Source organism: Lepisma saccharinum, chromosome 11 (genome assembly GCF_977018435.1).
Source record: "Lepisma saccharinum chromosome 11, izLepSacc3.1, whole genome shotgun sequence".
Taxonomy (NCBI): domain Eukaryota; kingdom Metazoa; phylum Arthropoda; class Insecta; order Zygentoma; family Lepismatidae; genus Lepisma; species Lepisma saccharinum.
The window spans coordinates 81940306-81965912 of NC_139239.1; the positions used below are offsets into that span (position 1 = coordinate 81940306).

General features: G+C 36.7%; 1 protein-coding gene across 1 annotated transcript in view; it reads left to right on the top strand.

Moving 5' to 3' along the window:
- LOC145995333 (uncharacterized) overlaps window positions 1-25607 on the top strand; it is a 98393-nt gene that overhangs the window by 66181 nt on the left and 6605 nt on the right. Inside the window, exon 5 of the mRNA XM_083131942.1 lies at window positions 10970-11097. Within this exon, the coding sequence (XP_082988068.1) occupies window positions 10970-11097 (128 nt within the window). The remainder of the gene's footprint in view (window positions 1-10969; window positions 11098-25607) is intronic.

A 25607-nucleotide genomic window follows, 5' to 3' on the forward strand; every position in this document is an offset into this window, starting at 1 on the left:
GGGTGGAAAATAATTTTGGACATTTGCATCCCTCCCTCCCTTCATTACAAAATTCATATGTCAAATGTCTAAACGGCTTTCTTTCAACAATTGCCTCAGGTTGATATTCTTTATTTGAGTGTCTTGCATGGATTGTGCAACAAATCTCAACCCCCTTCCTCCCCTCTCCCCCCCCCCCCTTGCTGGCTTTCTTCCTCAAACTCAAGAGATTTTGCCAATGCTGGCTCATATTGAGACATACTTCCCCGTAATTATATCAGCAGAAATTTGTATGAGTAAAATTCATATTTGTTCAGGCTAGTGTTATCTCAACCCTAGTACGTGTGCTGTGCTGTATATGAAATACTTATGTAGGATGCAATTCAATGGCTTTGTCATATTTTCTAGGTGTTATTCGGTACAAGAGTAGCAGTTCTGCTAAATTCATTGACCCTGAACTCAAACTCGTTTCATTAATGGAATTAAAATATCTGAATTAAGGTCTGTCAAAGGAGACAAGCCTTCTATAAAAGTTTTGAAAGGAATAAGTTCTTCATGATTGACAGATTCTAGGATGGCACTTAGGTTACTCCACCACTTATCATATAGTTTCCAAGCCAACACTACCCACCTGCACTGTGCCCTTAGACTAACTTACTTAATTCCTTTTGCTCCATCAGGAGCATTGGGCTTTAGTGAGACGCCTCCATTTGGCTCTGTGACGTGCCAACTCCTTGACCTCTCTCCATGTTTTTCCTTTCTCGGCTGCTGTATATTGTATTCCTGTGTTCTTAAAGATGTGCATAACCACTTTTTGTAGATGGAAAATAATCTAACAGTAATTTTTAGTGGTTATTATTTTATTTTGTCTGTGATATTTTGTTCTGGTTTCCCAGAACTTTCTCAAGCTACACTAAGAGATACATACAACCAGAACGAAACGTCACAGATAAAATAAAATAATAACCACTAAAAATAACTGTGTTAGATTATTTTCCATATTGTATTTCTTAGTAGGTTTGCAATTTTGATTTTTCTGCTTCTTCTTGGGATTTTTGCACTTGATTTTACAGTCACATATGTGAATTCTGTAGTATAACATTTGAAAAGTACACCCAGTAAATTTTAACGATTATGGACTTATGCCATAATTCGTTTTAATACATTTAGAAATTCTACCCATCACACATCTATTTTTCATTGCTCAAAGTGCAAGTCACACCTATTCACATTATGTATTTGTTTGCATCCACCTACTACAACATACTAGTGCAATCTGGAATATGGATAGCCAAATCCCGATAAAATGTTATCCAGATGTTGGAAAATTTTCTATCTGGATTTCAAATATCCAATCATCAGATATGAAGATATACCGATTATTTGGATATCTGAATTATCTGGATTATCCAGATGTCTGTTTTACAGGCTATCCAATCTTTTATTTGTCGTATTCGTATTTCACTACACGGATTTCCTACAGAGTGACCACAAACAAAAGAACCTTCTGCTAAAATGCTTCTCCCCTCGAAACGTTCTGCTTTGTCCACAAGGAATCATGCTCACCTCTGCCCCTCCCCTCCTTGCAGAAGTGCTGTGAACAGGAGTCGTGGGTCTGCGCAGGTTCATTTGCTGGTGGTTCCATTATACAAATCATCCATCAGCTCTGTACTATCCGAATTATCAGGATATTCAGATTATCTGTTGTATCCAAAATGAATGAATATCAGATGATTTGAATATGGATACCCATTACCTGGATTTTGTTGCCACCCCTAACTTGGTAGTGGTTGCAATCTTTAAAGATTTTACAACAATTAGTTAGTTACGTTCTTGTGCTTATTCTGAATTAACTTTTCATTACCACTTTTGTGGCTAGTCATCTAAAGCTGGATGGGCCAACCACAACATTACTCTTTTTCTGACAATAATTTTGGCACTGTCTTCAACCTGATATTCTGGTATTGTTAAACTTTGCATTTCCATGCGAGGAATTGCATCACTTTTTGTCCAGCTCATGCGTGAGTTGACCTTAACATTTCCACCTGCATGCTGAAGAATAGAAGCAGGAAGAATCAACTTGGCAGCTGCCAGCACTACATTGTTGTCCAATCGTTGAATTGAAAAAAGAAGAATGCTGACTTGTTTCCAATTTCGCTTTCTGAAGATATTTTCCACAAGAGGCTCAACTTTGTCTAAATATTTCAGGTAACTCAGCTGCATTATATTTTCTTCATTTTTATTTTTTAGTTGTTTGCGAAATTTTTTTTTACTTTGACAAAAATCCTTTCAATGACTGTCGATAGTTTTGACAAAGAGCAACTTCTCATAGTTTCTTAGATTCATAGTATATCTGAAGTGACACAAGTGACAGGAAGTAAATGTGTGTGTCTTGTATCTCTCTTCTTGGTCCCCTGCTTATGTTCAGGTCATACTTACTATGGTCTAGCACTGACTGAAGGGTAACTTCAACATGTGATTTAGTTTTCAAGAACTCCTTCAGGATTTCCCCTTTTTATGGCTTCCAGAACCTGGTTCTATGAAGGGTGCCTGTTTTGCTGAATGATTGATCAAGGTGTTAAATACGAAGAAGCAGTTTTCTTGGAAAAATATCATGTACTCAATAACATTTCCCATTTTATTAAAAAGGGCAATAATTAATTAATCTTGAAACTTGAAACATTAACTTCTGGTTGTTTGTTGTTTTGTTACTCTATTCACAAACTTGAGTTATGGCATATTAGAAATGCAACACTACATAAGAACAGATTATGAGACATCACTTTAAGATTAGAGTTTAGAAGTACAAAAACTAAGTTTCAAACCAGAATTGGCATCTATAAAGGTTTGTAAAGAGATGAGGCAAACTGGATAAAAAAGTCTATCCTATTACAAAGTAAAATATATTACATCATCAGAAGATGAACCTCATCTTAAATGTAATGAATCTATTTTCACAACTTCTAGTTAATGGTGAATTCGCTTGGACCACTGTGCAAAAGCCTGGCCCAGTAGAAAATGTTACATACTGGAAGTTGTATGTGTGAATTCATGTTGTCTTATAATAGCTTATTAACTTCCTATATCATTTGTAAAATTAAAGAAAAGTTGAACAAATCAAAAGAATAAGAGTAAATTATGCATTCAGAGCCACACATGTCATCGAAAGATTTCAAACCTGTCTTAAATTCAGTCTTCACACAGCAATCGTGTTAATTACAAAATCCAACTGTATAGATTTTTTTGTGTGCCCAGAGAATCTGCACATTTCACAATCATCTGATTATTCAGACATGCAGCACTATCCATAACAAAACTCACTATATTTTCATATAAATTATTTATTCATAATTGGGAAATGAGAAACGTGGTAGTAGATGAATACAGAGAAACTAGTACTCACTTTATCCTTTTTTCTTTGTTCTATTAATTTCAGTTGCTACTGACACCACCTCATTGGAACTTATTGTACTGTTGCCTGGCGTGCTTCTAATGTTTGTAGTTCTCCGGCTGCCGCTAGGTGCCCTGTTGTTCAATGTTCGTCTGTGTCCATGTCATCTGGTATTTCCCAGCGCTACCTGTTGCAGTAGGGGAATCTAAGTGTGGTGTTCCTGTCCACCAGCGACAGGAATTTACATTAATTTGTTTTAATGTAAAAATGCTGAAATTTAAATACAGAACTATGACTTTGGATTTTCAAACTCTCTAAAATATAATAATAAATAAGAATAAAATGCAATCGGCTACCAGCTGGAAAAATGTAACTTCATGCAGAAACTTTTAGAATTAATTATAAAAAATGAACAGAATTGAGTCATTATCTGAGGCCTGCATATGATCAGGAATACACTTATCTACAAGAAGTTGCACCTAATATAATATGCAAAATGCATATCAAGTAAGGTGTTGGTGATTGTGGAAGCAATCTGCCTTACACAAAGTTTTCCTCTGTACATGGTAGTTACAGAAGAACTTTAATGCACTGAAACTTGATGGTGTTGCATCAGTTCAATGTTAGCACCAATGTTGCCAATGTGAATTAATTCGACATAGCATCAAGAAATTCGATTTATGTTAGTCACAGGGACTTTGAGATTATAAATGCTAGCCCTTGTAACTTTTACATTCATTTTTTTCCATTAAGAATATGTCACGATTATAACAACTAACCACCACATAGATATTCTCCAAATTTATTGTGATAGACTTGAAATATGGGTTTTTGTGTTTAGCTTATTATACATCACTTTTCTTGTCTTGAAATCATAAATTATCTCTTGGTTTCATTTTGACTACCTTTTTTTCCCCCCCACTTCCACATGTATTAAAATGGGTGGGTGCATCTGGACTGCCAGCTATTTGCATCCATTTCAAGATACGAACTAACAAAGAGTTATTTTGCATCATGTTACTATCACTGCAGTCTCTAGACTAGATAAGTTTGCAACAATGTGGACAAATGATGAATTGTTGAAAAGAAATTTCACATAATTCCCAGAATTGAGAGAATTCCCGTTCAATATATACAGCCCCTTCAGTGTTGATAACTACACAATGCCATGTTGATGGTTGAGTGTGTTGAGTGACAAATGATCTCATCACAGAAGGTTGCAAGCTTCATTGTCCTGATTATGCAAAAAGAAATCAAAACCAACAGTAAATAACAAATATACATACACTTATACATTGCGGTTGTTAACATTTTATGCTAAGATTTTCCAAGAATTTACCAATCATTCGCTTTCTGAATATTCAACTGTACAGTGGTATCCATTAAAAAAAATGCCTATTCATGTTCAAACAACGTTATTACAATGATAATTGAAATTAAATACAAAATATATTTGTCATTTACTAATCATAACCAAGATCCCGATGGAAGTCCCCACTGTTTAGCATGAGTGAAATACAGACATCATGAAACATCATTTTTCTGGAAATTCCAATAAGAAGACTCAGGTCGTGTCCGAAAGGTGCAAGACCGTACTTGAAGCGAGCATCCTCCGCGTATGGTCTTGGAGTGCGGTCTTCAAGTCGTGGACTGGAAGTACACGTCTTTCGAATTGCACTTCGACTGCAGCGCCAAATACGATCAGTAGATAAAACTGCCTACTCATTGTTTTCCTCGCGTTTTAAACAATTATTTTTCACCATAGAAATCACAGCATTTTCAAGTGTTCGTACACATACATTTCCACACATTAGAAGAACTATAACCAACAACTTGCTGGCCCATAACGTATATCTACCTGTGTTGCTGGCTTTCTACCTCCGTGATTATAAACAAATGAACAATGAGTGCAGAAACCATGTGACCTAGTCACCAACCATCTGCACTGCGAGCTGTTCACTTGCGTGCTTCTGTTCTTGTAGCTTTCGAACTGTACTAGGTGACGTCACTTCTGCCAAGACCATACTTCAAGTCTGTACTTTGTACCTTTCGGACTGAGCCTCAGCCCATTGAGAGTGGGCAAAGTGATGACTCAATGTCTCCTCTCTAGCTATGTCCCTTATGAGAAACACAATTCAAAATGTCAATTCTGACTATTCTCTTTTGTAAGTATTCTGCAAATATTTGTGTTTTGTCAACCATACAATTAAAATTATATGCCTTTATCAGCTGATATGTAAATAACATTCATTAATCTGTCTAATTCCTAGAATATAATGAAATTGCTAAAAAAAAAAAAAAAAATTATAAACAGTGTGATTTTAATGCCGGCATACATCCTACCTGAAGTCATTTTCATTTTCACCAGTAACTCAAGCAGGTAAAGGTTGTACAAAATCTGATCTTTAATGAAACCCCACAAGAAAACATTTAGCAGGGTCAAATCTTGGGAGCGAGGGGGCCATGCAATTGGAACTGTACGACCAATCCACCCACCTGGGAATCGGGTATCAAGAAAATCTCTGACTGCTATGTGGTAGTGAGGTGGTGCCTCTTCTTGCTGATAGTAAAGGTGTACATCTTGGTCATCCTTGTCGAACTGAGGAATTAGAATATTTTGTAATATATCCAGATAAACAGAAAGTTTTGTAGCATTTCGAGATACACGATACCATTTATGTTTGCCTCCTGGAAGAAGAACAGGCCATACAATTTTTGTTTGCTAAGGGCACAAGAAACGTTGACCGTAAGGCTATCACGAATATGCTCCACAGTTTCATGGGGGGTTTCACTACCCCATATTCTGCAGTTATGGGTGTTCACCTTTCCACTGATGTGAAACATTGACTCATCACTAAAAATGACATTGTCTAGGAATGTCTTGTTATCTGCAATTCTATCCAACATTTGCACACAAAATTGCTGGCGAGCAACTTTATCTGCATCCATAATGTGTTGAACCATTGTTAGTTTGTATGGCTTCAATAGCAAGCGTTTACGTAATATGTGCCAAACAGTCGGTTGTGGAATGCCAGTCTCATGTGATGCACGTCGTGATGATTTCGTAGGACTCTGGGCAAAGCATTCTCTGAGTTGTTCCACAGCATCTTCAGAACTTGTGGACGTCCTGGTGATTTTCCTTGTCTTACAGAACAACCAGTCTCAACAAAGGTTTGGTGCAAATTTAGGTGTCTTACGATACTCCGTACGAAACTTACGTATGTTGCAATGAAGTTGCTGATTGCATCTCGTGAAACCGCAACACACAGCGAACACGTTCCGCACCAGTAAAAGTAACCATTTTGAGGAACAATGCTGACAGCGCTACTGGTGGGTGAGTTCGGTACTAATGCAAACGAAAATAAATAATTAGGTTGTTTAAACAACAATAGATCAATCGACGACAAGCATCTGGTTTAACCAAGATAAGCACACATTATTATGTAATGCAGAAATACTTATTTCGCAACTTATAAGTTAGTTCGAACTTCTGTGTGTGTTGAGTACAAAAGTACTCCTGACATAATTTGACAGTTTTGTGTCGTAGAATGCAGCAATGGTAAATTTCTCACTGTCACTTTCACTTTGCACATACCTTCTTGATAACGTGCCCCCTTTTGTGATCCAGAGAAATGATTGGATTATTGGATGAAGTCTTCATATTGCATCCCCCCTTCGCTCCACAACACTGGAACCCAGGTCTCAGACAGTTAAAGTGGATGGTGGAAACCTTTAATGCTTGTCTTCTCTGTCTGTCTGTCTCGTATCGGAACTCCAATCTAATACTTCAGGACGTATGTACAAATGTTGCGGGCATGACAAAAATCTGGTAGTTCAATCTTCCAAAACATCGTCATATATCATGGAACTGTTACTCGTAGTAGAAATAAACTCTGAGCACTGTTCATTTCACATAGTTATAACACAATACTCAAAGAAGCATTTCAATGCAGTTGCCCCCATTCTCATGTTTGTTGCTTTTGACATCGTGCATGTGTGTGGCCTTGTAGACGCATGCCTGTAACTAAGTCATGTTGCTTCCAGTAGTTGTAACGACAGAGTAGTTTTCTCGTTTTGGAATTGCTGGGAAGGAAGGCATGACCTGCAGAGCCCTCGCACGTTTGCGAGAACTACATTCAAACAAATGAAGGTTGATAATTGCAAACACAGCCAGGGACAGAAGTCCCAACTTGTGATGTATTTTAGGGACACAATATAACATACTTTTAAGGCAAATATGCAAGGAGCCTGAAATTTGGCACAATGTGAGGAATGTTAATGGAAAAAATAGTATGTGTGTCAAACCTCATACAACAATAAATGCTATATTTTCTTCTAAGTTCATAAAACATCAAAGTGCATATTGTAGTGTTAAATAATATTAATATAAATTAAGTGATACATGTCATATCCTTGTTTAGTTTCCTTCATACCCACTATTTATTACTTTTTCTGCTTTGTTGAAAAAGCATGTTGTGAGGTCAACCTAAGTCATTTTATGTAAATGGTTTTGGGTTGAAATTGTGATATGTCATAGGTGTTACTTCATCGATTTTATCCAATCATCATTCATCCTTATCAATGCAATTGGCCAAAGGTGCCAGATAGTATGTAACAAAAAACACAAATACAGTCGAAACCGTTGATAGCGACATTGCTTGTAACTACGTATTTAGTGTAATGGCGAAATCTAGCAGTCCCGTCTAAAACCTATATAAACACTACATTTAAAAAATCTCTTAGATCGACATCGCTCACGTATTTTTATCACGTTTTCGGAGAAATGTATCGGCTATAACATCCAATGTTGATTTTTTTAGGGGGGGGGGATTGCTGACAACAATGTAACGCTTATTTTCAAATTCTAGTTTTCAGTAGATTGTAGATTTCAAATCAGTATGTCTGTCAAATAGTCAAGGTAAGCATCGCTGTTAAGATGTCGCCAAAGTAAAGGAAAGTGTTTAATATTGAAGAAAATTCACACATAATATGGCGATTAGAAAATGGGGAAACAAACGTCTGCATCGCGAAGGAATTGGGTGTATCACACTCGACAATTTCTACAATTTGGAAATGCAGTGTGTTTTCAAACAAAATTCTCTAAAAATCAAGTGGGCAAGATCATCTGAGCACAAAGACATTGAAGAAGCTTTACTTAGATGGTTTAAGCAGTAAAGAACAAGTAATGTGCTGATCAATGGACCTATTCTGCAAGTGAAAGCCAATGAATTTGCGCGTCGATTGGGCAATTCGAACTTCAGTTGTTCTTCCTCTTGTATACAATGTTTCCGAGCTTGCCATGATATTGTCGCCAGGAAAATTTGTGGCGAAGCTGCCGGTGTACCTGATGGCGTAACAGACAAGGGGCTATCTAAGAAGTGGCCTGCTTTGTGTGAAGGTTACAACCCAGATGATATATTCAATGCAGATGAAACTGGCTTGTTTTAAAATATGACCCCAGAGTTTTTCTAATACAGTAACTGGAACGATGATGTTTCATTCATGACTATTATAGCACATACAGCAAGTATAAAACATAAAACTTATGGATTTGAAATGTTTAGGGAAAAAAAGAACGGTTTGTGCAACTTTCGGCTATAACGACCGTAAATTGGCGGTCCCTTCAGAGTCATTATAACCAGTTTCGACTGTATTTATTTAATACTCTGAACTTTAGTAGAATTGGCTGTTGTTCAAGGACCAGGATGCATTTGGTCACTGATACAAAACAATATTTTATTAATCTGAAAGAAATTTTAACATGTCCCATGAAGAGACTGAATGACACATTTACCCTTTCAATAAATGAATGTAACCAGACTTCTGTTTTCGAAAATGAAAACCTGCATTTTAACATTTACTTTTCCAGAGTACAGTCATGAACACTTCTGGGTGGTAACAATTTAATTAACTTACAATGGGATCATTACATCCCAGAAGTGTGTGTGACTAGATGAATAACCACATGGCTTATGCTAAATGTCTAGTTATAATCCTATATGGGTCAATCACAAATGGTCCAGCATGTAATGGGTTTCCTGGTTGAAATAACTTTGATCATAGATCGGGCCCTAAATGATCCCGACAAAGTCATATGATCAGAATAATCCAGTTTCAAAATTTGCTTTGCCTTAGGGTTGTGTAAATGATCAAGAAATAATTTTTATTAATCAATAGCATAATGACAAACATAGAAAATCTTAAAGACTCAACTTTAATCTGATGACTGTAACTACTCTTTGATCATGTGGTTTGGCTAATAAGATTTCAACATGCACTCATCAGATTAATTCATGGCCATACCAATAATTGAAAATTCACTTCACAAATAATTAATTTCTACACTGCACCATTCGTTAATTTTTTGTTAATTCCCAATAACATGCTTATAATTAAGTATATATTCTGGCATGCAAATTCAATAGTCCAGGACAAGCTACAAAATTACCTTCAGGTTTTTGCTTTTAGATGCCAGTTATTATTCAACAGTTTATACCGTAAACCAGTACTACTTCTTAACCATGTGTTACCACAGTAAATTTCTCCTGAGTAGATCAATTTTAAATAATGCACATTGAACAATATAAATAAAATTTTAATCCTAATTAATGAATGCCTATTGGTGCGTCATGTTTTCAGGGAGGTAAGATTCTAATTAGGGAACAGTTATTTTCTTATTTGCAAGAATTTTCATGTGGAACATAAATGTCTACAAATTGTTTCACTTTTGCCACATGTATCTAAATTGTATTGTGCCAAATTAAATATTTTCAAGTTATCAAAGACCTTCAACAATTCTCGATTATTATTGATAACCACTCGCTTATTTAGTCATGTCCCCTTTTCACTTCAAAACAAAATACTTCACTGTGATTATGTGGAAGGTGAACCCATCCATTAATTGTGTCAGTTCTCACTCTTTTGCATGAGTAAATGCAAGACCATCACTTTGATTCATTTTTTGCAGTACTATTAAGACATTTATTAAATAACACTATAACATTCATTGGGTATATATCTTGAAATTCGCATATACTTGTGAATCGTGAATTAGGTTATCATAAGTTCCAACAATTAATGCATGCTGCTTTACCATTCCAAACATTGAATCCTCTTATTTGAAAATGTCACAAGGATGAGAAAATTTCCATCATACAATTTTGGAAAAATGTCATGAAGACCTGATTGTGTCTGGACTGCCCCCTCCTTGCTCATTGGTGCACCCATGCTTCCATACACATACTGTATGTCCTACAAAGCATGTAAATAGTGCCATTTAATAAGTGATATCAATACATACATGCATATCCTGAAATTTCACCAACCATCTCCCAACTATTAATTTTCACTTCAATCATTTACTAATGCAATGACAATGTACACTCTTTTGATATGCAGTAAGGCGAGCCTAAAGTGAACTACTGCAAACGTGTGAATAATATATGACTAACCTTAATAGATTTGGCAAAATCTGGAGAAAAATATTGCTGAACCAATAACATATTTACATTTTTCCAAGTATGTCCTTAATGACAGGCTATTATACTACCTAATCCTTTCTTCTCAGTGATCTTTAAATGTCTGACCTTTTTTTTTCAGATATCTGAACAAGAACTACATGGAAGGACAGAGCCAAGATGTTTTAAGGTCAGTTACACTAGTACCTTCAGGAAAATTAAGTGAAAAAGTACAAGTAAACGACACTACAGAATGTGTCAATAGACAAGGTAACTTTGAACCTGAACCTTCACTAAAATACTGTAAAAGAAATCCAGATATTGAAGATACCAAGCACTGTAACAGGAAAAAGCAACACCTCTCTTCAATTTTCAACCAAGTTTTCTCCAAGGAAGGAAATTTATTTGCTCATTCAAATGTCCTTGCAAAGGAGAAGTTTTTTAATCACTCAGTTTACAAAAGAAAATTTATTCCTGAAGATAACCTTTGCACACAAAAAAAGGTTCACACCAAAGATAAACGTTTTAATTGCTCAAGTTGCAACAAAGATTTTACTCAGAAATCAAACCTTAATATTCATATGAGGGTTCACACCAAAGAGAAACCTTTTAAGTGTTCAATTTGCAACAAAGATTTTACCCGGAAATCAAGTCTTAATACTCATATGACGGTTCACACCAAAGAGAGGCCTTTTAAGTGTTCAGTTTGTGACAAAGATTTTGCCCAGAAAGCAGCTCTTCGAGCGCATGTGAGGGTTCACACTAAGGTGAAATCTTTTAAGTGTACAATTTGCAACAATGATTTTGCCCAAAAACATCACCTTAATAGGCACATGAGAATACACACAAAAGAGAAACCTTTTAATTGTTCTATTTGTAGCAAAGGGTTATCCTACAAAGACTCGCTTAATAGACACATGAGGGCACACAGAAATAAAAAAAACCTTTTAAGTGTACAATTTGCAACATAGATTTTGCCCAAAAACATCACCTTTATAGACACAAGAAATTACACACAAAGAGAAACCTTTAATTGTTTAAAATATGACAAGTATTTTACCCATAAATATATATACTTACTAAACACGTGAAGAGGTTGCATAGCAAATAGAACTTATAAACCGTTTGCCCACAGGAAATGATGTTTCTGAGTAAAAATCTCTGGAAATTCTTGTCATTCTGTGCATATATCATTTGTGATGGGATCGTGAGCTCTGTATTATACAAATCATTTCTTCATGTCTACAACTATGGTGCAACCATTTTATTAATTGAGATCTCAACCATCCATTCCAATGGTACTGCGCACACCTGTTTTTGATGGAAGAAAATAACCATTCATAACAGGATGTGGACTTTTTAAATAGGTAGCCATTGTTTAAGTACTTTTTTTTAGCCAAAGTACAAAGCAAAGAGAGAAGCTTCATCACCAGTAGCAGTGACTCAGGGTGGCTACTCACCGGGAATTCCTTGAATTCCAGGAATTATGCATGAATTATTGGCTCTGGGAATTATATGTGAATTATGCGGGAATTTTGCTCCTTAGATGTGAAAAATTGCAACTTTTATTAATCCAGATCCCAAATTTATCTATACATATTCATAAATGTTGTGTGGCATGTTTTTCAAAGTTTAGATTTTATGTTTGTCAAGGTAGTAAAAGGAAGCTGCATTGGAAAATATAATAAAACAGAATTCTTCTCTGAACTGGTGGTAGGACAAATGTATAACGTTGGTAGGCTAGGATAATTGCTAAATGCGAAAAAAAAATCCAGAGGAAAGTAGAGTACAGTAATGGAATACGTGTAGATTCCTATTTTAACTTCTCGTGCAGTCTTTCCTTATTTTTAGCTTGCCTTGCTAAGTGTCATTGGTTTGAAACTTTATGTCTCATTTCTAAAACTGTGAACGTTTATGTACGAGTATAATATCAGAGATCATTGATATTTTTTTAGGATAGAAACAGCAATGTGGGTTTACGTGGTGTGATTGGAAAGTTTTAAGACTGGGCGTGTAATTGAAAAATGGCAGATCTTACAGGCTATTGGGATGATCTCCTTCAAGGTAGTTCCCTTCTGACTTCCACTTTGGAAGCAGTCCTGGAAATTTTCTTTCATAAGGATGTTAAGAACCCTCTTCGTATTTTCAGTTCCCTTTCAGCGAAAATTTCAATTTAGGAAAGAGGTAGAAGTCGGCAGGGATATCAGGTTAATAAGGGGGTTGTGGAGGCACAGGAATTTGGAATTTGGCAAAAAATTCCATGATTGAGAACCCATTATGAACGTGTGCATTGTCGTAGTGGAGGACCCAATTTGTCATGCCAGATTGCAGGCCTTTTTTCCACAAATTTTTGCGCAAATGCTGAAGGACACTTTTGTAGTATTCCTGGTTGACTGTCTGCCCCCTAGGGGCAAATTCGTGATTCACGATTCCTGTAGAATAAAAAAATACACCAACATTGTCTTCACTTTGTCAACCTTTTTTCGGTCATTGAGAACTTGGACCCTTCCACTGTGATGATTGTGCTTTTGTTTCTGGGTCATACCAATAAACCCATGATTCATCACATGTAATTTCCCTATTTAACAAATCTGAGTCAGTTTCGGCTCTATTAATCAGTTCTTGTAAAACTTCAATTTTGGAATGAATTTTGCTGACACTCGACGCATGTTAAATCTTCAGTTAAAATTGACAGAACTGCATAGAAACTTAAATTCAGTTCATCAGCCATCTCCCTATTTCTAAGTCTATGGTCAGAGTGCACAAAATCATGAACTTTCACAACGTTTTCGTTGATTTTTGAAGTGGAATGTTGGCCGGACCGGGGGTCATCTTCGACTGATTCGCGGCCATCTTTGAATCTGTTGAACCAGATAAAAAACATTTGACCGGCTCAACATTTATCCCAGAAAGCTGTTTTTAACAGTTCATGGGTCTCCGAAGTTGATTTCCTGGTTTTAAAACAAAATTTGACACAAACACGTTGTTCCATTTTTTCATCCATTTTGCGATATCAATAATCCGCCAAGAACTGAGAACACGTCTTCACTCACCAGGATTCCACTCTCTACTGAACAAAGATACAGCGTTGATCTTTCATGATGTTTCAAGGACAAAACAAGCTTCCCTTTCCACACCGGTGGGCAAACCTAGCCCCTCCTTATTGAGCAATGGTGCCTCCTGTCTTAAAACTTTCCAATCACACCACGTATTTCACGCTGTTCAGTACTTCCATGCAATAGGGTCCATATTAAATCTTGGATGAACCTCATTTTTTTGGGTACATATATTCCGAAGAACTGGCTCAAAAACATATGATTCTGAATCGTGTTTATTGAACAACATAACATTTTAGAAATACAACGCCATTTATCTATATTGTGTGTTTTAGTGCTTTTGCCCCTATTGTTTCTTTCTAACACAAGGAATATTGTAAATGAAAAGTTTTCCCTGAACAGTCACCGGCAATAAAAATTGGACGTATAGATCCTGAAAAACTCTCTTCCCTGCATGGCGTTGTGTGTGGTGCCTAACTCTACGAGGATAAGCGAATTTTAATAGGGAAGTTTCAACGGCAACTTCTACCAGCCCCGTAGATTTATGCAACATCCACAACACGTTGTAGGCAAACGAGGACTACAGGATCTAGGTGTCCCATTTTTATTACCGGGGACTATACATTGCACCATGCCATTCAGGAATACAGAAGGTGTGGAGGATAGAGTTTCATACATTATTGATCTAGGCCATACTGGAGGTGATGTGATCAGCACTATGCTCTGCCCATCTTTATCCCCCAAGTGCCCATTGATGAGAGGCTGCGTAAGCCACAGAACTTCTTCTGCAGGGACATTTTCTGAATATTCCCACCTGAAATGTCCAAACTTTATCTTTCAGTTGAATTGAATTAGAACTTTTCGACACATTGGAACCACAAAGACCCTTTGTATTATATTTTGGGGTCAGGGTAATAAGTAAGCTTGAAACAGAGGAAACTCTTGCTTGTACCCTTAATATTTTTGCCTTGAATTTTTTCAAAGTTCCCATTGAAGACTGGCATTTATACTTGAATTTTATCACAGTCTTAGCTGGCATTAAACCTTCCCTATTTTGATATATTTTTAGATTGATTGATTTGTTGTTTTAAGTCCACTTTATGCATAGTAAGGCTAATCGGGACTGGACCTACAGTTTAAAGTGGGATCCAAACCACTATGTGCCTCCACTGGGAATCGAACCTGCGACCCCTTGATTATAAGGCGACGATGCTACCACTGCGCCATCGGGAAGTTCTGATGTATTTTTATTAATTCATGTTAATTATTGTTATCATTTATATTATACCAATGATACCAAAGTCCATGGCAGAGGCATTAGCACAGCGCTGTGATGCTAGGGGTCCTACGCAAGGTTGTTAAAGGTCCAGACATTTTAAGTAAATTCAATTCTGATCCAGGAGAGAAAATCAGGAAGCGTAAATGGGTTCTGGACCGTAAGGAATCTTTTTATCTGTGAAGTATTTCATTTTGGTCCAGGAACCTTTTTCCCAGATGAATTTAATTACAGTCTAGGAACCTTTTTCTGGATGAATTTAAATTCCATCCAGGAACCTTTTTTCTGAATCAATTTAAATATGGTCCAGGAAAGTTTTTCTGAATCTATTTATATTCGGTAAAAAAAGGTAAAGTGCTCCCCTGTGCTTAGCACCACGCCATGGAGGCGTATAATGGGTCGGGGGGGGGGGGGGTAACGCCCCACACTTTCTTGATCCGGTCGTGAGTGGGGGTGATGTGATCAGCATCATGCCCCTGACCACCTTTACCCCCCAGGGTTTCCCCCAGGTACCCATGTCATTCGACGCTGAGTGGGCGCTGGGGCCGCTTTCAATGTTAGAAAAGTTCCCGGATTTGAACCGGCCGGGCATCGAACCCAGGACCTTGAGCATGGTAGTCAGACACGTTACTGACCGAGCTACCACGGCCACTAATTTATATTCGGTCCAGGAACCTTTTTTCCAGGATCAATTTAAATATGGTCCAGGAACCTTTTTTCTGTGATTATTTTAAATACGGCCCAAGAGCCTTTTTTTTTCTTTTTTTTTTTTTCTTTCTTCAGAATCAGTTTAAACAGGGTCCAAATTCTGTATTGAAATGAAACAATACGCAACTTGGATCGAATTTTAAATTGTGTGAGAAAAAAGTTCCTTCAACAACCCTGTTTCTCATTATGGACCTAACGAAAAACAACTAACCACTAGTGAGCATGAAAGACTAATCCATGTGCTGGCTGTTTCGAGAATCTAAGGAACAAGGCCACGCACAATGGCAGAAATGGTCGAATGCGAATGCTGCAGTCCACATTACCCATCTCCATGTAGCCCCATTCTCTCGCCCGTGTTCCTTCTCTTAGTTGAGAACTCTCGAGTCACTACTTGTGAAGACTTGTTTTAGTTTGCTTGCTTGTTGCCTTCGTTGAAAGAGAACAACTAAATATGCTGACCAACGTAGTAATTTATTTTATTATAAAACATAAACTAAACGTAACATTTCAACCTTCTAGCAAGGTCTTCTTCAGACTCTGTACCAAGTACAAATGTAACAAGATACAAGAATAGGACGATATATATATATACACAAACATTACTCCCCTCTAGACTATTAGAAAGTTGTTCTGGAACATTCTAGCAGGTGGCCTTCCCTTGTCAACTGTACTTTCACCTAAAATACTAAAATATTAACTTCCATCTAGGATGTGGTTGGACTCTTTATATCATGCTCTTTTTCCTTCATTCTTCTTCCTTCTTCTCTCCTCTTTCTCTCTTGTCCTTTCCACTCTTTCTCTTTCTCTCTTGTCCTTTCCACTCTTTCTAACACCTTCTTCCATTCTTTGTTTAACTTCAGTCCCCCATTCCATTTCATTGTGTCTTCACCTTTCTTCTCTATTTCCTTGGCCTCCTTCCATTTTCTCACTAGTATTCTATTCTCCCTTCCTATCTGCTTAGCCTCATTCCACTCTGTGTCATGTCCTGTTTCTCTCATGTGTTTAGATATTGCATTTCTCTCTCTCTCTTAAGTCGTACATCATCCCTATGATGAAAAGGAAGAGAGGACAAGAAATTGAAACCGCTTGGCATCAGAAAAGTGTGCTGCAGGGGTTTTCTGCCACAAAAGAAGTGATGTAAGTGAGGTGACAAAAATAAATTTTATAAAGAATATGGAGGACAGAATAAAGAAATATGCACAAAGGAATGTGAAAAAGAAGGCAAAATAAATAGCCTATGGAAACAGTTGGAAAAGAATGGCTATGAAAAGGAGGATAGACTGGACATAAGCAGAAGAAGGAAGTAAAGAGGAAGGGGAGAATTGGAAGAGGAAGAAAAAGAAAGAGAGAGGAGGTTTTGAATAAGGAGTATGGGGAAGACCACAGAGAAGATATGCAAAGTACTTAGGAAAGCGGGCATTAAAACTTACAGGAAGGGAGGGAGAAGCATCTTAAGAATAGCGAAGAATGCAAACAAGAAAACGGAAAACAGAGAAGAGGAAGAGGAAGGGATTATCTACAAAGTGAAATGTAAAGAATGTCAGAGTGTGTACATAGGAGAAACGAAAAAGAGGCTGAAAGACAGGTTGAAACAACATAGGGATGATGTACGACTTAAGAGAGAGAGAAATTTGATATTTAAACACACGAGAGAAACAGGACATGACATAGAGTGGGATGAGGCTAAGCAGATAGGAAGGGAGAAGAGAATGCTAGTGAGAAAATGGAAGGAAGCGAAGGAAATAGAGAAGAAAGGTGAAGAAGACACAATGAACTGGAATGGGAAGTTAAACAAAGAATGGAAGAAGGTGTTAGAAAGAGTGGAAAGGACAAGAGAGAAAGAGGAGAGAAGAAGGAAGAAGAATGAAGGAAAAAGAGCATGATATAAAGAGTCCAACCACATTCTAGATGGAAGTAAATATTTTAGTCTTTTAGGTGAAAGTACAGTTGACAAGGGAAAGCCACCTGCTAGAATGTTCCAGAATAACTTTCTAATAGTCTAGAGGGGAGTAATGTTTGTGTATATATATCGTTCTATTCTTGTATCTTGTTACATTTGTACTTGGTACGGAGTCTGAAGAAGACCTTGCTAGAAGGTTGAAACATTACATTTAGTTTATGTTTTATAATAAAATAAATTACTGCCTTGGTCAGCATATTTAGTTTTTCATATTATGGAAACAAGGCTTAAGGGTGATATAATTGAAAACAACGTTTGAATAGCCACCCCATCGCACTGCAATGTAAATCTTAGGGCAACCAAGTGACGAACGAAACTCTTTAGGGACATGACAGAGGTGGAGTCTGCACTGGAAAAGTTTGTCAACGAACAGCCCCAATTACTCTGAATTTCTTTTCATAAAGGACAATTTCCCTTGATGTAGCAACACTGCCCGTCCCTGTTGTGATAGCTGCAGCCTCACGTTACCTCATTTATAGCTCCTATTGGCTGCGGTTCCTGGATCGGATGCCTGAGCAACACATGACGGGTTTGTTTGCACTCAATATGACATCACACTAATATGGTTCATTGCATTCTGTAACACTTCGACAAGGGAGGTTTTTGAAAGTGACCCACGAGAGAGCAACAGCTTTATGTTTTTTCCCCTTGCTACGATTTCTACAACCGCAGTTTGGCATTCCAATGTATAATGTACTCACAGATATTTTTAGAAGGTAACTTTTAACCCATCAACTCTGGTCCAGGAATTGTAAATAAACTATATCCTGGACTGGAAGATAAAATCTGCAAATGTAAATGACTTCTAGACATTGTAAAACCTTTTCATATTTAAAGCATTTCAATTTGGTCCAGGAACCTTTTTACCGGATCAATTTAAATACTGTTCAGGAACCTTTGTTTGGGATGAATTTAAATTCGGTCCAGGAACCTTTTTTCGAGACAAATTTAAATTCGGTCCAGGAACCTTTTTTTCTGCATGAATTTAAATACGATCCAGGAAACTTTTCTTCAGGATCAATTAAAATACATTCCAGGAACCTTATTTCAATGAAACAATACGCAACTTGGACCGAATTTAAATTGTGCAAGAAAAAGGTTCCGGTCCTGCAGCAGAACCCAATAGAACCCATTAGATTTTATGGGTTCGTGGACCTTTAACAACCCTGGTCCCAGGTTTGAATCCCAGCCTGTGAATGGATGTTCTTTGTGAGTATCCCTTCATCAATTTAATCATATCATCACTCATCCTCATCTTTGCAATTAGCAAAATGTGGCAGAAATGTGAAGTAAAATAACCAATCAATGCTTGAATAATTATATTGAAAACATTTTTACCCTTGAACTTGATTAGGTAAATTTCAGTTTGAAATTCTTATACAGTTAATAATTTCTTATAGATTAGTATACCCTGTAACATTTGCGACTCGTGTTTGTAGATGTATTTCATGTCTAAGTATGTGAAATGGCGAATGTAAACTTCACATGTCATATAAAATATTTTAAATATTGAATTGAATCTTTTAATTGAATTGTATTAGAATGTTTTGATACAATGGAATCTCATTTATGATTTATATTGTTAATATATTTGTGTGTGTATGTGTGTAGGTGGTGAGAGGCAGTAATACGTAATATTGAAATAGCTGGGCTGAAAGATGATCAGTAAAATCAGTAAAAGTAATTTTTTTCATCTTAATTTGTCAGGTTTTTTTTCAAAAACTGTCAGTAAAACCTGTATTTATATGTTTATGTGACTACTATTTGCATTTTTTTAAATTTTGTTGCTCGATTTTGAGGGTTACATGATGACTGCTTAAGGAGATGAAATTTTTTCATGTGACGAGGCATCTCCAGACTTGCTTCATGGGATCAGCAACAAGTAAAGATATTTACAGTAAATTTGATGAAGTATTGGATTCAGCACAACTTCGTCGATCAAAACTGCTAATGTTAAGTAGTGATGGGCCAAATGTCAACAAGGCTGTCACAAAACTCATGAATGATTATCTTATTTTGGCAGGGAGGCAGGCTCTTGTAGATATTGGCACTTGTAACATCCATGTAGTCCATAATGCTTTCTGCAGGCGCATGCCAGAACTGGGAGATGATGCATCAAACTAAATTTTCCTTCTTCATTCATACTATGGGAATGAGAGACGCGGTAATAGATAATTAAGGTACTCACGTTTTCCGCGAAGTTGTTTTACATTATGTTCTATTAATTTCAGTAGCCACTGCCACCATCCTCGTTGGAATTCGTAGGGTCGTTGCTTGGTGCATTTCTGTTGTTTCTTCCTAAATCGCCGCTAGGTGTGCTGTTGTCGCCTGTATGTCTGTGTATATGTCGTCTGTTTGGCCATCACGATGGGAAGACTTCACTAAAGTTCAAAGATATCTCGGTATTCCAAATATCTTTTCTTGAAACACGTTTCTTCTAGGTGGTTAACACTAGAGAATGCAGCTGAGAGACTAAATGAACAATGGCCAGCAGTTACAAGGTACTTTAAGGAATTTGTTCGTAAAAGTAAAAGTATTTTGGTGACATTGCCTTCAAAGTATAGAAATATAATAAATCTCTTAAAACATGAGACAATGAAAGTAGAGGTGATGTTCTGTTGCACAAGTGCCCAGTTATTTACAAAGTTCACTGGTCTCTTCCAAAGACAAGAGCCTTTGGTGCATGTGCTGTACAGTGAACTAAAAGAACAGTAATTGTGTTTGTAAGAGTTCAGCACCATTGTCCCTTGAAGCTTTCACAGATGAATACTCTCTACCTGTGACAGAAGTAATCAATGACAGTAGAATATGTGATAAACTGAGGAAACTTTCTGAAAAGGAAAAGCTACTGTTTTTAACGGCAGAAAAAAATATTTCACAGCAGCCTGCAAATACCTTTTACTTCAGTCATCTTTGGACAAAAACATCCTTATTATTATTTTTATTTGTGATACCCCTCTTCTACTTATAGGATGGCAATTTATTGACATAGTGTAAATAAACTGGTCAGTATTTGGTAAGTTTTTTTTAAATTTTGGTCACTTAAATCAGTAATTTTGACCACTTGACTAGTTTCCACCCCTGAAATAGAGAAAGCATCTGCTTGTACCCTTGAATTTCTGGAAAGTTTAACTTGGATACCAGGAATTATACTTGAATTTTATCATGATCCTATAGTAGCAAAGTTATAATCAGTTAAGGACAGAGATTTTGTGATACGTTAATGACAAATTTATTTTTAATGGTGATAAAGTTTAATACACTGATAATCTCTACCTCATTTCAAATAATGCTTAAATCTTATGTTGGTGTCATTGGAATGAGAATGCTTTGATTGGAATTAATTTCTTCTCTTTGAAAATTATTGTGATGTTTTATGTTCAATTTTGTGCATGAAGTTTTTGTGTTTCTTAACATATTGAATAATTTTGATGAAGAATCTTGTAAATGTGTAATATTTCAAACTTCCCATTTTTCAGAAAGCAGTGATTCATGATTCATGATTAGTAAAGAAGCTCTAGTTTCTAGATCATCCTTCTGAAAACTCAACTTTTAATTAGAAATTTCAGCAAAAAATCATCGATTTGCAACACCTAAACCTCATGTCACAGCTAAGAAATACTGTGTTTGCAATCAATTCCATTTGAAAATAATAAAGGCTAGTTACCAAGTTATCATATCACGTTCCTTTCATGACATTAAATAACTCACTAATTATTCTCCTGCAGCATTATAATACTTTGAGCCATGGTGGTGTAGTCTGTTGGATGTCTTGTTTCCATGCAGGAGACCCGGGTTCGATTCTCAGGGTGGGTGATGGAATGTTAGAATTTTTCTGACATTCTCCCCCCCCCCCAAACCATCTCCGGGATTCACCCAGCCTCAAATCAATGGATATCTGGGGGCAACTCCATAGGGTAAAGGCAGCTGGAGTATGGTTCTGATCACATCACCTCCAAAAATGGCAGAGATCGAGAATGTGATAATAAAAAAAAATCATGATACTTCAAAATGTCTTGTGGCATTTGGTAATGTTTTTGTGAACTTCTCTGTAGACCCAGAGGATGCAAAGAGAGAGGTTTTTTATAATAATTCTAGACATTTTAGCATGCTGCAGTTACAAAGAAAAATTAAAAAATCGGTGGATTATCTCTTCTTCAGTTTCATGTAAATATTATTCATTCCTGCCTTTTGGGGGGTTAACCTGGAGAGGGAGATATGCAACGTCGAAATATATACAAATACAGTTATTAAAATAACACCTTTTTATGCCATGCTGTCCTTCATTCTCTGTCGTTTGCGACAAAAACAAGTCACTGTGGTATAGACTGATACCAACAGTCACATAAAAGACACAGAAGGGAAGAGTGCAAGAAGAAATTATTTATCCAAAACCCTCCTGTCTCGCTTGAATTTATATGAAACAAATCAAATTCCACAGCAGCCTTCACACGTCTTTCGCAAGAACTCCGAAATCATCTGACCCGGAAACAGCCCAGGATGGTAGTATGCTGGTTTTAAAGATATTCACCACGAGTGTGCAATCATGAATTTAAAATGAAATATATCTTCTGTTTCGACACAGCCTTTACCTACCAGGTTAAGAAGTTTGGTCACAGCTTTCCCGTTATCCATGCCTTTGATCTTGTCAAACATCTGCTTCCCAGGAGGTGGAGGGTTTGTTCAGTAATTCTCTGAAAAACTAATCTGCAACAACGAAGGGTGAGCGAATTTTTGGAAAGGACAAATGTTGCTCTTGGCCTTGATTCTAGCAACTCAAAGACAATGGTATCCGTTGGAAAATTTCAACCAATACTTACCGATACCATTGGTATCAGCCAATATGGATACGTCGGTATCTGTATTTGCTCAGTCATTGTAGTTATTGTAGTTAATTAAAACATGACTTTTTCGTTTTTGGGCTCTCAGCCATCCACCATTGCCCATTATAATGTTCAGCTAAAGTTCCCACATGAGGAAGTTACTGGTAACTAAAGTGCTACCACATAAATTATTTCATAATTATAACTTTGTTCAACCTTATTCTGGGAATGTGTACCTTTTTTAGTTGTAATTGTCAACAACTAATTTTAGTATGATTTGAGGAAAATTGCCTAATGAATGAAACCTTGAACTCGTTGACTTTACTGTATTAATGATTTGGAGTGCTGCAAGCTCTTCTAAATTTTATTATTTTCTTTGAATTTTTCCAACCTTTGACAATCGTTGATCCTCAAAGTACTTGAAAACACCCACCCAACTCTGAGTACCATGAAGGAGAGCATACCATTTACTACAAGAGGCTGGAAAAATAACTGTGGACATTTGCATCCTGATACGTCAAATGTCTAAACAGCTTTCTTTCAACAATTGCCTCAGGTTGATATTCTCTATTTGAGTACCTGCATGGATTGTGCAACATCAGTCAACCCCATTCCTCCCCCCTCTCCCCTTCTTCCTGACTTCCTTCTTCACACTCAACAGATTTTGCCAATGCTGGTTCATATAATTACGGGGAAACTTTTGGTATCATCCTTTCATCATAAACAAATGAGGAAAACAGCACTTTGTGAGATTTCACACTGTGACAATCAATTTACCTAGCAGAGATTTCTGGAATATAAAAGCAAACCAAATTTTGACTGTCATGCTCATTTTTAGTCTGATATTTGAGGTGTTGTAGTGTTTATTTTTGTCTTTTCTTTGATGTGTCTGACTGGAAAGGGACCAAAGGGGCCAATAGGATTTCTCTGGCCACAGTGCAGGTTTATCTAGGGTAGTGGGTGAGGTACGCCATCAATCAACCAATCAGTGACACTCGTCTACCCATCCGACAATGTGTTGCAGCAGCGGATCATGGCCATTTGTAGCAGATCGTAAATCTTGTTTGTAGTAAATTATTATAGTATACTACAGGGTACACACAATATCTTTGTAACTGAAAGAAGCAAATGTGAGAACATTAATATCACATGAACTTTTGGATATGGAAATATGGTAGACTGAAATGGTATGGTTGCAAGATGATCCTTTTATTTCCACATTTAATAAAAATGTATTTTGAACTTCTTTAAATTGCCAAATTTCCAAGTATGTCTCAAATATCAGCAGAAGTTCTTATGAGTAATATTCATATTGGTTCAAGCTAGTGTTATCTCAACCCTAGTACATGGGCTATGCTGTACTTATGTAGGATGCAATTCAATGGGTTTGTCATATTTTCTATATGATTTTGTCAAACAGGTGTTATTCTGTACAAGAGTAGCCATTCTGCTAAATGCATTGACACTGAACTCAAACTCGTTTTATTAATGGTATTAAAATATCTGAATTAAGGTCTGTCGAAGGAGAGAAGTCTTCTATAAAAATTTTGAGAGGAATAAGTTCTTTATGATTGACAGATTCTAGGATGGCACTTAGTTTACTCCACCACTTATCATATAGTTCCCAAGCCAAAGCTACCCACCTGCACTGTGCCCTTAGACTAAGGAACTTTAAGAATTGTGAAAGGATGCAAGCACCCTTGTGGGTTGTCTATCATTCAATAAGTAAGGATGTTTGATAAACTTGCTTCATCGCATAATTTCATGACAATATCACTTTCTTTTGTGTATGCACTTGACTATGAAGATGTATCTGTAATGCTGTGTTAACTGTAGCAATGAAATTGGAGTAAGTACATATACAGCCTTGGGATTTAACCTCATAGTGTTTGACATTCGAGCACTACATGGGACATGGAAAACTACTTCCATAGTTTTTTTACTTTTCAGGTAGGCTACATATTTTATTACTATGTTCTTCTTGAAGATTCGCATAACCACTTTTTATAGATGCAAAATAATCTGACACAGTTCTTTTAGTGGTAATTATTTTATTTTATCTGCAACGTTTCGTTCTGGTTTCCCAGAACTTTCTCAAGCTACACTAAGAGATACGTACAAAAACACAACCTCACTTGGCTAGTTACTCTATACTTCTGTAAAGCCACAAGTGAAAGACAAGGAGAAGAAGTGGCAGGTGACCAACGTCGTTGATCAACAACAATCACCTCAGGGATGATGAGCTCATTCGAGAGGATAGACGCATCGCCATCCAGGAAATTTCTGATGCAGTGCACATGTCCTATGGGTCAGGACATGCAATGATTGAGAGTGTGGGATACCATACAGTCTGAGCTAAGTCTGTGTTTTGTGACATGAGGTTCGATGACCTACAGGAGGTTAAAACAGCTGTAAACGGTGGGGCAGGGAGTGTGTGACTGACCCAAAGATGTTCATATTTAGGTTGTTATCAATTACTATTTTGTTATGTTCCAAAAGGTTGTTGAATTAATAAGATGTATAATTAATTATTGATAATGTGAAATTGCGATGTATAAATTTCTATACTTATTTTGAGCATAGCAACAAAAAACAAAAGACAGTAGATCAATAATTGAAAAATATATTGAAATTATATATAGTGACGTCCGAGTTTTCTTTGAATTTAACAAACTGTAAGTAGATTTGGATAAAGATAAATACTAGGATGTTTCATTGAAGTACAAGTAAAAGGCTTGCTTCAAGTGTTTAGTGGAATTTTTCCAAACTGGTTTTGAGGGCTGGATAAAACGCTGGCTCAAATGCATCAAACGTGATGGAAACTGTGTGGAAGGGTAACTCTAAGTAGAGGAAACTACAGGCAAACTACATGTACGTTCATTGTTACAATCTTTCCATTATTAAACAAATTATATCTCAACAGGCATTACTTTTTGATACCCCCCTTGTATAATATG